Source organism: Gobio gobio, assembly GCF_949357685.1.
Source record: "Gobio gobio genome assembly, chromosome: 25".
Taxonomy (NCBI): Eukaryota; Metazoa; Chordata; class Actinopteri; order Cypriniformes; family Gobionidae; genus Gobio; species Gobio gobio.
Genome location: NC_137121.1, coordinates 34,397,740 through 34,412,207, shown reverse-complemented (window position 1 = coordinate 34,412,207; position 14,468 = coordinate 34,397,740). Strand labels below are relative to the sequence as shown.

General features: G+C 42.6%; 1 protein-coding gene across 1 annotated transcript in view; it reads left to right on the top strand.

Moving 5' to 3' along the window:
- Positions 1-7,601, top strand: part of LOC307121991 (uncharacterized protein) — a 142,810-nt gene extending 135,209 nt beyond the window's left edge. Inside the window, exons 9-10 of the mRNA XM_079809790.1 lie at positions 7,079-7,174; positions 7,334-7,601. Coding sequence (XP_079665916.1) covers positions 7,079-7,174; positions 7,334-7,482 — 245 coding nt within the window. The 3' untranslated portion in view covers positions 7,483-7,601. The remainder of the gene's footprint in view (positions 1-7,078; positions 7,175-7,333) is intronic.
- Positions 7,602-14,468: the final 6,867 nt, after the last annotated feature.

Below are 14,468 nucleotides of genomic sequence, written 5' to 3'. Positions count from 1 at the left end.
TATGGGTATCGTTTTAAAAAAAAACTTGCACTTCAAAACCCATTTTCAAAAGTTTGCGTCAAAAGTGGACGTGAAAATGATAACTGTGTCAGGTTGAAACTAGCAAAAAACACTTGCGTTGCGCCTGGTGTCACATTGTGCCGGGTGTATGATAGGGCCCATAGTGTGACCCGATTCAAGGCTTGTCGTAAACTACTTTTTGTCCAAAAAATCCTCGATTGTGATTACTACTAAATCGTCATTACGATTATTTTACTGCTCCTGATCGCGTCGGACCCAAAACATGTTTGAAATTTCCGCCTCTTGATCGTGCTGCCTCTGACGTGATACCCGTGATAGCCAATGAGAGCGAGCAGGCTTCACCAACCAGATGTCGCGTGCTTGTATAGCTGAAACTAGACAGCCACAAGCATGCTACGAACGTGGAGTATTGAGAAAGAAGATCACCCATATTCTTTTTTCTCCTTTGTTTAACAAAACTCACGCCAAGAGAAGCGTCCGACGACGTTGATCGTCCTCCATTTGTTTTTTCTCAAGTCTCAAGTCAAGAAACTTTTATTTTTCATCTTTAAAAATGTTTGTGTGCTGCTGCCCTGTATGTGTAATAAGCAGAGTGTATGCGCGTTGTGGACTCGCCTATAGGTGCACATTACTAGCACACCCTTTAAAAAACACAAAAAAAACGGACAGTTTTTGTTGGTCAATTGCGCAGTCGTTTTCAGTTCCTCAAAATAACAAAGCGCCAACAATGCGCCTGAACACACCTGGTTTTCAGACCAACACGCCCATGGGTGAACAGATGGACGGGAGTGGAGTCACATTGGCGTCACACTGGCGTCACATTGTGCCGGGTCCCCATAGTGTGGCCCAATTCAAGGCCAGTCGTAAAATACTTTTTGCCCAAAAAAATCCTCAATTGTGTGGTGTCATTACGGTTATTTTACTGCTCCCGATTGCGTCGGAGCCCACACGACCCCAAACATGTTTGATATTTCCGACTCTTGATCGGGCATGATACCCGCGATAGCCAATGAGAGCGAGCAGGCTTCACCAACCGAATGTTGCGTGCTTCTATAGCTGAAACTTGACAGCCACAAACATGCCACAAACATGGAACTACGGCCAAGAGAAGCGGCCGACGACGTTGATCGTCCTTCATTTGTTTTACCTCTCAAGTCGCGTTTGATTTCGTCACTGTGGAAATGTTACTAATCAACAAGTGTGTCCGGAAAAATGGGTTGAAACTGCCCTTATGTCTGTAGTCTACCACAGTTTTAAAATTAGTTGATATTTGAAAATCTAGTAGTGTGTCCCAGGCCATTAGGTCGCTAGTGTGGACGGAAGGCCAAAACGGAGAGAAAACCGAAAACGTATTAGTGTGGACATGGCCTAAGTCCTTAGTCCTCTTTAGTTCTTTGTCTTGCGTTAATGTGATGTAATGAAATGAGTGCTTGATCTTCCTTATTCCTGTATTCTCCTGAGCAATTTTGAAGACTTCTTCAGTGAATCTCCTTGATCGTGTTTACTGACCAGCATTACCTGACAATCCGTGACGGTACCGTAACGATACTAAAATAACACTGCCCTCACAACCTCTTTTGTTCCCAGTAATTCAGATCATTTACACTCAAATCAATATTTCATATCCATTAATTTATTTAATTCCTAAGGAACCATGTAATAAGCGGGATAATGTATGGTCAGCCATATAATGTGCAATCAGTTTGTAATTAGTGCCTAATTATCACGTTCATATTTTGCACAAAAAAATTAAGCCAGGTTTAATATTTATGTATTTATATATATTTTTACATTTATTTTATTTGATTACATTGCAATATGTGTATGATGGTTAAGCACAATTAAATCTCCTCTCTCAATTTTCATCAGCATATTTTAGAACAAGAAGAACATATTTTCACTACCACAATATTATTTAAATTGTCGAGGACAGATGTAGTTTACAATTGAAATAATATTTCAATAGAATTTAATTTATGGTGTTATTATAAAAAAAGTACATTTTAGATTATTTATTTAGCTGACATTACAGACATGAGAATGTATTCTTTATTAAAAATGCAAAAAAAGGGATTTATTTTATGTACAAATAATTTTGTTATTTTCACTTTGGAGTGAAATATGACCCAAACATTTCTTCATGAGAATCACCCTATTGTGGGACTACTAAATCGATATTTACTGTTATAAATACTCATTATATTATAAAGTCTAATCACCGTTTTATTTCAAAGACGGGCAAAATATGCAGGTTTAAAAACCGTTAAGAAAGCTTAGGCCGGTCAAAGAAACTTGTCATTCGCACACATTCATTTGTCAGGCAAAGCACTGATCTCTCTGATTTAGAATATGTTATTTATGAAAAGCCCCTTCGTTTTAAAAAAGGCATAACAGGCTGTTGACACTCTACATAAAAATGGGAGACGTTGACCTTTACCGCAATCGCCCCATTTCTGCCCTATTCTCGCTTTCCCTCTCTTTATGTTGCCTGGCCTCCTTTCAAATGCACAATCCTCACCTCTTCTTTTCACTGTTATCTCAAATAATTACCCCTCCATTTCTCCCCGAATCCCTGGAGGCCCGAGCTGCTCAAAAGGCCACTCAGTGTGTCCAGGCAAGAAGGGATTGAGATCAGCACTCAGTCGCTCAGTATTCAGCCTCTAATTAACCACAGCGGTATTCCAGCAGGCCCCAGACCAGCCCGAGTCCATATGGCTGCTACAAGGCCAGTGTGATTATCACTGTGTGCTACAGAGCGAGAGGGGATGAGATGATTGAAACGAGAGTGGTTGGCCGTATTATTTTTAACGACTCTCCGATGGCAGAGATGACGGTGCATTTGTTATTTTTAAGCAGCAGCACCCTAACCTTGACCTCCCGCCCACACACTCACACCTCTGTTTACGTGTTATAAAAAGTCATTAATGAGAGTGTTTGTGTGTTACGAGTAAGAGAGAAGGAAAACATAATCATATTTTATTCATAGCTTCACAAAACAGTCAGTATTGACAGTGAGGCAACAGCATTTCAGTCAAGTCAGCTTTATTTCTATAGCACATTATGCAATACAGATTTTTTTCATAGCAGCTTCACAGTAATAAACAGGAAGGTAATAATCGTTAGCTATGTTTCCATTTCAAGTTGCGAATTTAACTTGAATATTGCATTAAACATTTGCGAATAAAGCAGCGTTTCAAGAGAACAAAATCGTCACTTCCTGGGAAATTGGCGCAAAATGTCTGTAATAAAAATGTATGCAAAAGTTGCTGCAATCGGGCTCTTTTTTCCTCCATCATAAATGAGTTGCGTCTCAGTCCGGCAGATGAAACGCAACGTCATGTTTTTTTTTTGTTTGGATGCTGGTGTTTGAGAACGCAATCGTGTGAGACCTTATTGAGGGAATTAAACCAAATCATTCTGATGACCAGTGTTGAAATTGAATGCATTACAATATTGTGTTACTCCCTTAAAAAGTAACTAATTGTGTTATTTAGTTACTTTTTAAGAAACGTAATGCGTTACGTTACGTTACTTTTGCGTTGGATTTTCTCACCTGAGCTGGGCTTGTTTTTTTGTTTATATAAGGTAAAGGCTCTTTCACACCAAAATTGAAATAGGCTGAAGGAAATTGACGCGTGTCCAGTAGAGAGCGCAGCTCAAACAAACCTTTTTGCTGCCATTCTGGATCTCAGAAGAATAGGATGCAGGAGAAGAAAGTTCAGCCTGGTCTCATCGTTAATACGTAGGCATTAAAGGTGCACTATGTAAAATGTTTTCAGTAAAATATCCAAACACCACTAGGCCAGTGTTATATATTTTTTTTCAGTTGAGTACTTACAATATCCCAAATGTTTCCAACTATTTGTAAATCGTGAGAAATTTGCTATTTTACCCAAGGAACCGGGACGTGTGAGGGCGTCGCCTGTCGATGACATCATATCTGCATTCCCCTCGGTTTCTGGTTTTATTCTTCAGAAACGCTTTACTCTCACTGCAGAGAGAACGCACAGAGTAACGTCATAACATCATTAACACACTCAGATGTGTCTAATATGATCAACAGAGCTGTGTTACCTCATACTCATGACCGGAAAAGCGGAAAGGGCCCCGGCGACTGTTACATAATAAGTCCCGTAATCATCCACATCATCAAAGAGCGCTTGGGTTGAATTTGTTCTAATCCTAAACGGAGAACTTGTTCGTATATGCATTCCCCTTTACTATTTCTCTCAGAAATGATGATCGTGTTGGTAAGTACTCTGTGTATCCTTAAAGGGTTAGTTCACCCAAAAATGAAAATTCTGTCATTAATTACTCACCCTCATGTCGTCCGACACCCGTAAGACCTCCGTTCATATTCGGAACAGAAATGAAGATATTTTAGTGTAAAGCTGATGGCTGAGAAAGGCTTCAGATAGGCCTCCATTGGCATTCAGTACATTTATACTCCCAAGACCCATAAAAGGCACTTAAAACGTCGTTACAAAGTCCATCTCACTACGGTGGCTCTACAATAATCTTACGATGAGACGACAATAGTTTTTGTGCGCAAAAAAAAATCTAGATAACACCTTTATCCAACTTGTTATTGTCCGCAAGAACCGCTGAAGAACCACTGAAGGACCAAAATTGGTGCTATATAGCACTAAAAAAGGTTCCCCTATGATTACGAGCCAAGAACCATTTTTGGTGCCATATAGAACTTTTTTTTTAGAGTGTATATCACATAATTGGGGTCTCTTCAACTCGCGGACATGGAAAACAACCCGCGGACTTGGCAACACGTTGCTCTGATTGGTTGTAGGTCTATCCAATGGAGGTCTTTCCTGGTTCGGTTGAATTACGCCCCATTATCACAGCCCAACGGAGCAGTATCAGACTCATATTCTGACAAGAATTGAGTATGACGACGTCAGGATAGGAAGGACCTAAATAGGACCAAAAAAATTACATTCTAGGTTGGTCCCCTAAAGGTCCTGCAAACGTTATGGGGATGTAATGTAGAGACTGAGCACTGAACAAGATATGTTACAGCGCAGTCCTGAATTAAACGTCCCCATCTGACTAATAGGGAACCGTATGGGAACGTTCTGTTATTATCCCAAATGTCCTCTTTGTAATGTTGCTGTGTGACCATAGAATAACCAAAATGTAACATTCCCCTAAAGTCATATCGGGTAAGTTTTATATGACCAACAGAAACCATGTTAATGTGACCATTAAATAACCAATATGGAACGTCCCCCTAAAGTCATATGAGGATCTGCAGCATCAAGAGGACGTTTTAGCAACGTCCCAAATGTTCTCTAAAGGTTCAGGATTTTGTCACCTTTAGAGAACTTTTAGAGAACATTCACAAGAACATCCCCTCCTACGTGGGTTCATATAAGGTCGACAGATATCCCTATGCAGAGTTGACCAAGTTGACCAACAGAAAGCTACTCTTTCCGAATTATTTTCAGGATGTTTTGTTCCATTAACATTCTTGAAAGTTAATTGAGACTGGAGCTTTTCAGAAAAACTGACTAGAAAAGGCATGTCTTCTGAAGCCATGTGATAGCGTTGTGTGAGGAGAAGGCTGAAATACACTCACCTAAAGGATTAATAGGAACACCATACTAATACTGTGTTTGACCCCCTTTCACCTTCTGAACTGCCTTAATTCTATGTGGCATTGATTCAACAAGGTGCTGAAAGCATTCTTTAGAAATGTTGGCCCATATTGATAGGATAGCATCTTGCAGTTGATGGAGATTTGTGGGATGCACATCCAGGGCACGAAGCTCCCGTTCCACCACATCCCAAAGATGCTCTATTGGGTTGAGATCTGGTGACTGTGGGGGCCATTTTAGTCCAGTGAACTCATTGTCATGTTCAAGAAACCAATTTGAAATGATTTGAGCTTTGTGACATGGTGCATTATCCTGCTGGAAGTAGCCATCAGAGGACGGGTACATGGTGGTCATAAAGGGAGGGACATGGTCAGAAACAATGATCAGGTAGGCCGTGGCATTTAAACGATGCCCAATTGGCACTAAGGGGCCTAAAGTGTGCCAAGAAAACATCCCCCACACCATTACACCACCACCACCAGCCTGCACAGTGGTAACAAGGCATGATGGATCCATGTTCTCATTCTGTTTACGCCAAATTCTGACTCTACCATCTGAATGTCTCAACAGAAATCGAGACTCATCAGACCAGGCAACATTTTTCCAGTCTTCAACTGTCCAATTTTGGTGAGCTTGTGCAAATTGTAGCCTCTTTTTCCTATTTGTAGTGGAGATGAGTGGTACCCGGTGGGGTCTTCTGCTGTTGTAGCCCATCCGCCTCAAGGTTGTGCGTGTTGTGGCTTCACAAATGCTTTGCTCTATACCTCGGTTGTAACGAGTGGTTATTTCAGTCAAAGTTGCTCTTCTATCAGCTTGAATCAGTCGGCCCATTCTCCTCTGACCTCTAGCATCAACAAGGCATTTTCGCCCACAGGACTGCCGCATACTGGATGTTTTTCCCTTTTCACACCATTCTTTGTAAACCTTTGTAAAAATGGTTGTGCGTGAAAATCCCAGTAACTGAGCAGATTGTGAAATACTCAGACCGGCCCGTCTGGCACCAACAACCATGCCACGCTCAAAATTGCTTAAATCACCTTTCTTTCCCATTCTGACATTCAGTTTGGAGTTCAGGAGATTGTCTTGACCAGGACCACACCCCTAAATGCATTGAAGCAACTGCCATGTGATTGGTTGATTAGATAATTGCATTAATGAGAAATTGAACAGGTGTTCCTAATAATCCTTTAGGTGAGTGTATAATTTAGTACTTGCTGAAAATTACCATACTAACTTTTTTTTATGTGAACAGTCCCTTTAAAAGAACCGTTATGTCTTCAATGGCGGTGTGTGTGTTTGTGTGTGAGTATTTCTGGAAGTGCATCACAGTGTAACAGGTATCATGCTGACATGGTGTGAAAAGAGTTATTAATAACACCAAGGATACAAAATGTTTATTTTGAAAGAGTTGCTGTACGATCGGAAACATCTTTTCCTCTCTCCAGATGCCAGAGACAATATAAGGGACTATCATGGGAAGATGGCAGCTCATTACTGGAATGGGAGCAAGGATCTTTTTACAGAACACAGATCTCATTCTGGCACGTACAAGTTCTAGTTACTATTCAATGTATCAGATCTGCAGATTTACTGTATGTTTATAAAAATGACTAACAAAATGATTTAGTGTATTGTGTCAACATTGTTCTTCTGCTCTGTTGGCTGTTTGAGATTTTTGACAGCTGTTTTCCTCCACTCAGCTGGCAGTTGGTCGAAGGGGAGGCGGGTCCAGTGCTACACACAGCTGTCTGCCCTCCTGTCTCGCTCTCATAGTAACAGGAACGTCAGTGCAGAGGCGTCCGGACGTCCGCTAGAGCTCACTCCCTTAAACCGATCAACCTCTTCCTGATAATCACATCCCACATTAACCACTGCTCAGTGTTTGTGTGTCAAATGTATCTTATCTACATGGTTTGATATGACCTCTTACAGTATTGAATAAAAGAAGAACATTTCTCTGTTTAAAGGAAAATACATTTGCTGTCATCACCCTTATGTCATTCAATTATATATAGGGTGAATTCAGGTTGATTGGGGCACTTTGTCCAAGTCATCTCATTTACATTTACATTTATGCATTTGGCAGATGCTTTTGTCCAAAGCGACTTAGATTGCATTCAAGGTACACATTTTTTTACATTTTGTCAGTTCTTGCTTTCCCTGGGATTCGAACCCATGACCTTGGCATTGCTAGCGCCACGCTCTACTGTTTGAGCTACAGGAAAGCCCAATGGCAAAAAGTGTCCCAATCACCCTTGAAACTTTGTCCTCAAAGTTGATGTGTTAGAAGCAGGAAAAATGGGCACGCATAAGGATTTGAGCGAGTTACTACATTGCAAATTCATCAATACAAATGAGTAATTACAAATATATTTAAATACATGATCAAACAACAAATAGGCACTCACTTGGTTAAGCATAAAAAAGCCTTTAATAAACTAAAGGCTAAAACATTAAAAGTGTTGATCAATGCATTTCGGCTTGACACAGCCTTCTTCAGGATGCAAATACCTGACTTACAAATAATGCAGCAGCATAAATGCGTAGTACATTTGGGAGTAATCTTTATTTCAAAGACAATAGAAGTAATTATGAAATTGCACACAAAGTCCTGCTTAAGTGTGTCAAAAAACACTCTTAAATTCATCTAATAGAGTGCATTAGTGCCCTACCGCGTTAGCAGCGTTGGTTCTGGTAGTATTTTTTTCCATTAATTTCTCCCATATGATTTAAAAAGGTATTTGGTTTGGCTTATAACGCTTTAACAAACTAATCAGCTATGAGGAGAATCATAACATTACAAACTTTGTGAGGGAAAGAATTACAATCCCATGAAGCATTGCGGACAGCATAATACAATTGTTGTTGTTAAAAATTGATTACAAATATATATATATATGGAACTTCATGGAAGTGGGCGGAGCTAAAGATCTCGCTTGCTGCGATTCTGATTTTCCGAACAGCATCTGGGTAATGTAGTTTTTCATCAGACTATTTTAAAGATAGGCTGAAATAATGTCAGAAGCAAATACTATTGATTATTAGCTCATAGCTGTCTTTTTATGTTTATTAATTATCATTAGAAATAAATGTCCCTATGGAAATCACTTCATGGACCAGACTTTTGCACTTTTTTTCTTTAAAGTAAATTGCCGCCTTAATAATTATCTTTTTTTTAATTTATGCTAAAGTGTTTGTTTTTTCCACAAGAGGATTCTGTTCACGTTTGTTAGATTTGTTTCTCTTTTCTTTATTGTGTAATAATTAATGGCACAGTTGTTTGTACTTTAATAGAAATGTGTATGTCACTTTATTTTATAACTTAACAGTAGGATTTGCATACCTCTTGAACACACTGTGCTGGGGATGGGACTGGACTTTTAAGTCTGTGGTACAGTTGCGGTCAAATTAGCAAAATTTGGGGGGAAAAGGTACATTGTCTATTGTCAATAGTGATATGTGATGCACAAATCAGCTTTCTGTTGGTCAACATGACAAATTTGCATGGCCAACTGAACCTGATGCGAATATCAAACTTGCTTTGATATCAAAGTTCATTATTTTAACATTCACTGGCTATGTCTGGAATAAAATAGGCTACTAATGCAATACTAAGACTAATGGAATGTATAGTGCATACAATACAAAAAAAATTCTGAAGAGTATTTCAAACAGTATCTTGCTGCATTGTAGCTACATAATAGATTGCCACATGACCTCATCACGTTAAAGGAACACGCCGACTTTTGGGGACTTTAGCTTATTCCCCGTATCCCCCAGAGTTAGATGAGTCCATACATACCATTCTCATCTCTGTGCGTGCCATAACTCTGTCTGACGCTCCCACTGCTAGCCTAGCTTAGCACAAAGACTGGAGGTAAATTGCTCCAGCTAGCCTACAGCTCAATAAGTGACAAAATAACGGCAACATTTTCCTGTTTACATGTTGTGATGTGTATAGTTACATTGTGTACTAAGACAGACGGAAAATTAAAAGTTGGGATTTTCTAGACTGATATGTCTAGGAACTATTCTCTCATTCCTGCGTAATAATCAAGGAGCTTTGTGCCGTATCGTGAGTGCAGCGGCGCAATGATATTACACAGCGCCTGAAAATAGGCTAACTCCCGTCAACATAACCAACGTGACAACCTGCTTACACTGAGAGTGCTGGGGACTATTTTCAGGTGCTGTGTAATATCATTGCGCCGCTGCACACATGGGACGGCTCAAAGCTCCTTGATTATTACGCAGGGATGAAAGAATGGTTCCTAGCCATATCGGTCTAAAAAATTTCTACTTTAATTTTCTGTCGGTCTTAGTACACGATGTAACTATACACATCACAACATGTAAATAGGAAAATGTTGCCGTTATTTTGTCACTTATTGAGCAGTAGGCTAGCTGGAGCCATTTACCTCCAGTCTTTGTGCTAAGCTAGGCTAGCAGTGGGAGCGTCAGACAGAGTTATGGCACGCACAGAGATGAGAATGGTGTGTATGGACTTATCTAACTCTGGGGGATACGGTGAATAAGATAAAGTCCCAAAAATTTGGCGTGTTCCTTTAAATGGAAAATACTTTTTTTTTTTTTTTTTAATGGTCTTTTGTGTTTTTCACCCAGTTTTGTGCACAAAAAGTCTTAACTTTTGCTAGTCCTACTGGAAATGATTAATAATTAATTAATCACACTAGAATGGAAGGAATGTGTTAATTGTGGCCATTTTAATTGAATAAACCATAATCTCATGAAACTTGGCTACAAGTGAAAACAAACACCAGAAAATGTTCTCAACTTTCAAAATGACAAACCTTCACCAAACATCAGTGCTCTTAATCTTGCATCTACTTGTCAGAAATACCAAAACTGTCATGCTGCTTTCTCTTTATATACACCCCAATTAACACAACACCTAGAGGAACACAACATGGCGTAATGCTTCTGTCCGTCTGTTGTATCTCAGGCTTTTGTCTTTGTTTGGACACTAGCTGCAGTATTTCTCACTATCAGACCAACTCTCGCAGTCCAGATCCAGCTAGCGGGTGTCATGTGAGAAAGCTGTGTGTGTAGGCCTATAGCTGCCACTCAGAATGGACCGATGGTTGGCATGAGCGACGTACAGCTATGCAAACTGGCAGAAATTAGTGAGTGTGGGAAAGGGTATTTTGTAGAAAAGAAATTCAATTTGTAGACTAAACACAGAAGTCTAGCAGCCTTTAGTGACTGTATGCAGTCCGGAATTCCTGCACTGGTGTGACATTCCCAGAGCCGTTCCGGAGAACTTAACGGCATGTCCTTGTGTGCATGTTCATTATGCCTCGGAATGACACTGAGAATTTGATTATTAATGTAACGATCCAATGCAAGAAGATTGGACCTCCCTTTTGAACTGATTAATTTTCATCTGGTGAATGCAAAAATAATACCACAAAATAACATTATGCTAACATTGCTTGACATCACCACAGCTGTTGCTGCCGTTGAAGTCGGAATTACGATCTGGTGTCAGAATGTGTCCTCAGGTGTTCAGGTGTAGAAAAGACAGCAGACAATGTTTAGAAAACACTCCTCCCGGTAAAGGAATATATCTTTGTCTGGAACTGCTTAAAAGAGAACTGAGACAATACATTTCCTGTTACAATATTGTCAATGGCCATAATTTAGCAATTTTTATATCACCATACCATTCTCTGTAAAAAGAAGTTCACTTGAGCATACTTTTAACTTATTACGGAAATTATACACTTTTAAAAATATTTACTTAAGTGTAAACTGAATGCATATTTAATTGCAATTAAATCAAATCATAAATGTGTAGTTCTGTGAACTTATAGTTTAAATTTGTATTCAATGCAATTAACCTAACTTTAGGATTTTTTAGACTGGCTTAAGTAGATCTATATAAAGATCTTATCATTAATTACTTCCATTTGAAATGGTAAAAGTATACATTTATGGTACAACTAAAGTAAACGTGATGTAATTTCTATAAACTTGTATGTGATGTATTTAAGTATGTTTTTAATTAAACATTTGTAATGATGAATGTGATTTAGTATATAAAAAATATATAGTAACTTTAAATGCAATATCAAATATCACGCTAAAATTATAATATAGTCAAGTACTTTACATGTCAGTATGTTAGTAAGCATATTAAAATAAGTGTACTTCTTTGAAGCGCAAGCAAATATTAGTTAATACAATTATTTAAAATGTGCTTTAAATTAAACATTTAATTTGACAAAACTTTTAAAAATGCTTTTAAGATTTGAAACACACTACAAGTGCACAATGGGCTAGGTGCACAAGATGGCGGCTGTGAGTTTCGGTGATGCGAGTGTGTTCCTCCAGCGGCGGCGACGACTACTACAGCTCCTCCAGAAGCGGTCCGCAGTGACCACTACAGCTCCTCCAGAAGCGGTCCGCAGTGACCACTACAGCTCCTCCAGAAGCGGTCCGCAGTGACCACTACAGCTCCTCCAGAAGCGGTCCGCAGTGACCAATACAGCTCCTCCAGAAGCGGTCCGCAGTGACCACTACAGCTCCTCCAGAGGCGGTCCGCAGTGACCACTACAGCTCCTCCAGAGGCGGTCCGCAGTGACCACTACAGCTCCTCCAGAGGCAGTCTGCAGTGACCACTACAGCTCCTCCAGAAGCGGTCCGCAGTGACCACTACAGCTCCTCCAGAGGCAGTCCGCAGTGACCACTTCAGCTCCTCCAAAAACGGTCCGCAGTGACCACTACAGCTCCTCCAGAGACGGTCCACAGTGACCACTACAGCTCCTCCAGAGGCGGTCCGCAGTGACCACTACAGCTCCTCCAGAGGCGGTCCGCAGTGACCACTACAGCTCCTCCAGAGGCAATCCGCAGTGACCACTACAGCTCCTCCAGAGACGGTCCGCAGTGACCACTACAGCTCCTCCAGAGACGGTCCGCAGTGACCACTACAGCTCCTCCAGAAATGGTCCGCAGTGACCACTACAGCTCCTCCAGAGACGGTCCGCAGTGACCACTACAGCTCCTCCAGAGACGGTCCGCAGTGACCACTACAGCTCCTCCAGAGGCGGTCCGCAGTGACCACTACAGCTCCTCCAGAAGCGGTCCGCAGTGACCACTACAGCTCCTCCAGAGGCAGTCCGCAGTGACCACTACAGCTCCTCCAGAGACGGTCCGCAGTGACCACTACAGCTCCTTCAGAGGCAGTCCGCAGTGACCACTACAGCTCCTCCAGAGGCAGTCCGCAGTGACCACTACAGCTCCTTCAGAGGCAGTCCGCAGTGACCACTACAGCTCCTCCAGAGACAGTCCGCAGTGACCACTACAGCTCCTCCAGAGGCGGTCCGCAGTGACCACTACAGCTCCTCCAGAGGCAGTCCGCAGTGACCACTACAGCTCCTCCAGAGACGGTCCGCAGTGACCACTACAGCTCCTCCAGAGACGGTCCGCAGTGACCACTACAGCTCCTCCAGAGGCGGTCCGCAGTGACCACTACAGCTCCTCCAGAGACGGTCCGCAGTGACCACTGCAGCTCCTCCAGAGGCGGTCCGCAGTGACCACTACAGCTCCTCCAGAAACGGTCCGCAGTGACCACTACAGCTCCTCCAGAGACGGTCCGCAGTGACCACTACAGCTCCTCCAGAGACGGTCCGCAGTGACCACTACAGCTCCTCCAGAGGCGGTCCGCAGTGACCACTACAGCTCCTCCAGAAGCGGTCCGCAGTGACCACTACAGCTCCTCCAGAGGCAGTCCGCAGTGACCACTACAGCTCCTCCAGAGACGGTCCGCAGTGACCACTACAGCTCCTTCAGAGGCAGTCCGCAGTGACCACTACAGCTCCTCCAGAGGCAGTCCGCAGTGACCACTACAGCTCCTTCAGAGGCAGTCCGCAGTGACCACTACAGCTCCTCCAGAGACAGTCCGCAGTGACCACTACAGCTCCTCCAGAGGCGGTCCGCAGTGACCACTACAGCTCCTCCAGAGGCAGTCCGCAGTGACCACTACAGCTCCTCCAGAGACGGTCCGCAGTGACCACTACAGCTCCTCCAGAGACGGTCCGCAGTGACCACTACAGCTCCTCCAGAGGCGGTCCGCAGTGACCACTACAGCTCCTCCAGAGACGGTCCGCAGTGACCACTGCAGCTCCTCCAGAGGCGGTCCGCAGTGACCACTACAGCTCCTCCAGAGGCAGTGGCTACTGCTACAGCTCTTTCAGAGATGGCGACCGCTACAGTTCTTCCGGAGGTGGAGAAGACCGCTTGTGAACTCGCTGTAGCTGCTCATGTTCTTTTTTCCGCCAGGGCCTCCCGATCCACCTACTCCACCATGGTGCCCTCCAGCGGCAGTGAGAAGGTTGTCATTGCACCAACCTGCTCCACTGTGGTTGTCTTCAGCTCTATCTACTCTGCCCCGATGGTCATCAGCCATGGTGTCGGCCGTGGTGGTCTCCAGTTCCACCAGCGCCACATTTGGTGTTCCCACATCCACTGTTCCCACCACGACCCCCTGATCCTCCAGGGTGGATCATTCACATTAACATTCACAGTGACCACAGTCCAAGCCTGCCATTGCTCCATGGCCCAGGTCCTCCACTGCTTCATAGTCCAGGCCAGCCACCGTGCCATTATCAAGGTCCAGTTCCTTTTTTTGGGCCTGGCCCTCCATCCCTCCCCCAAGAACCCTCCACCCTCCTGGACTCTTTGTTTGGGTTTTGGTGGATGTGCTGTTAGGGCACCCTTTGAGGGGGGGTAATGAGTCCAAGTCAATTTTCTCTTCACGGACAGTAAAGTGTATTTCTGTCATTCACCTGACTCAAACATGCATGCGTTTCAAAT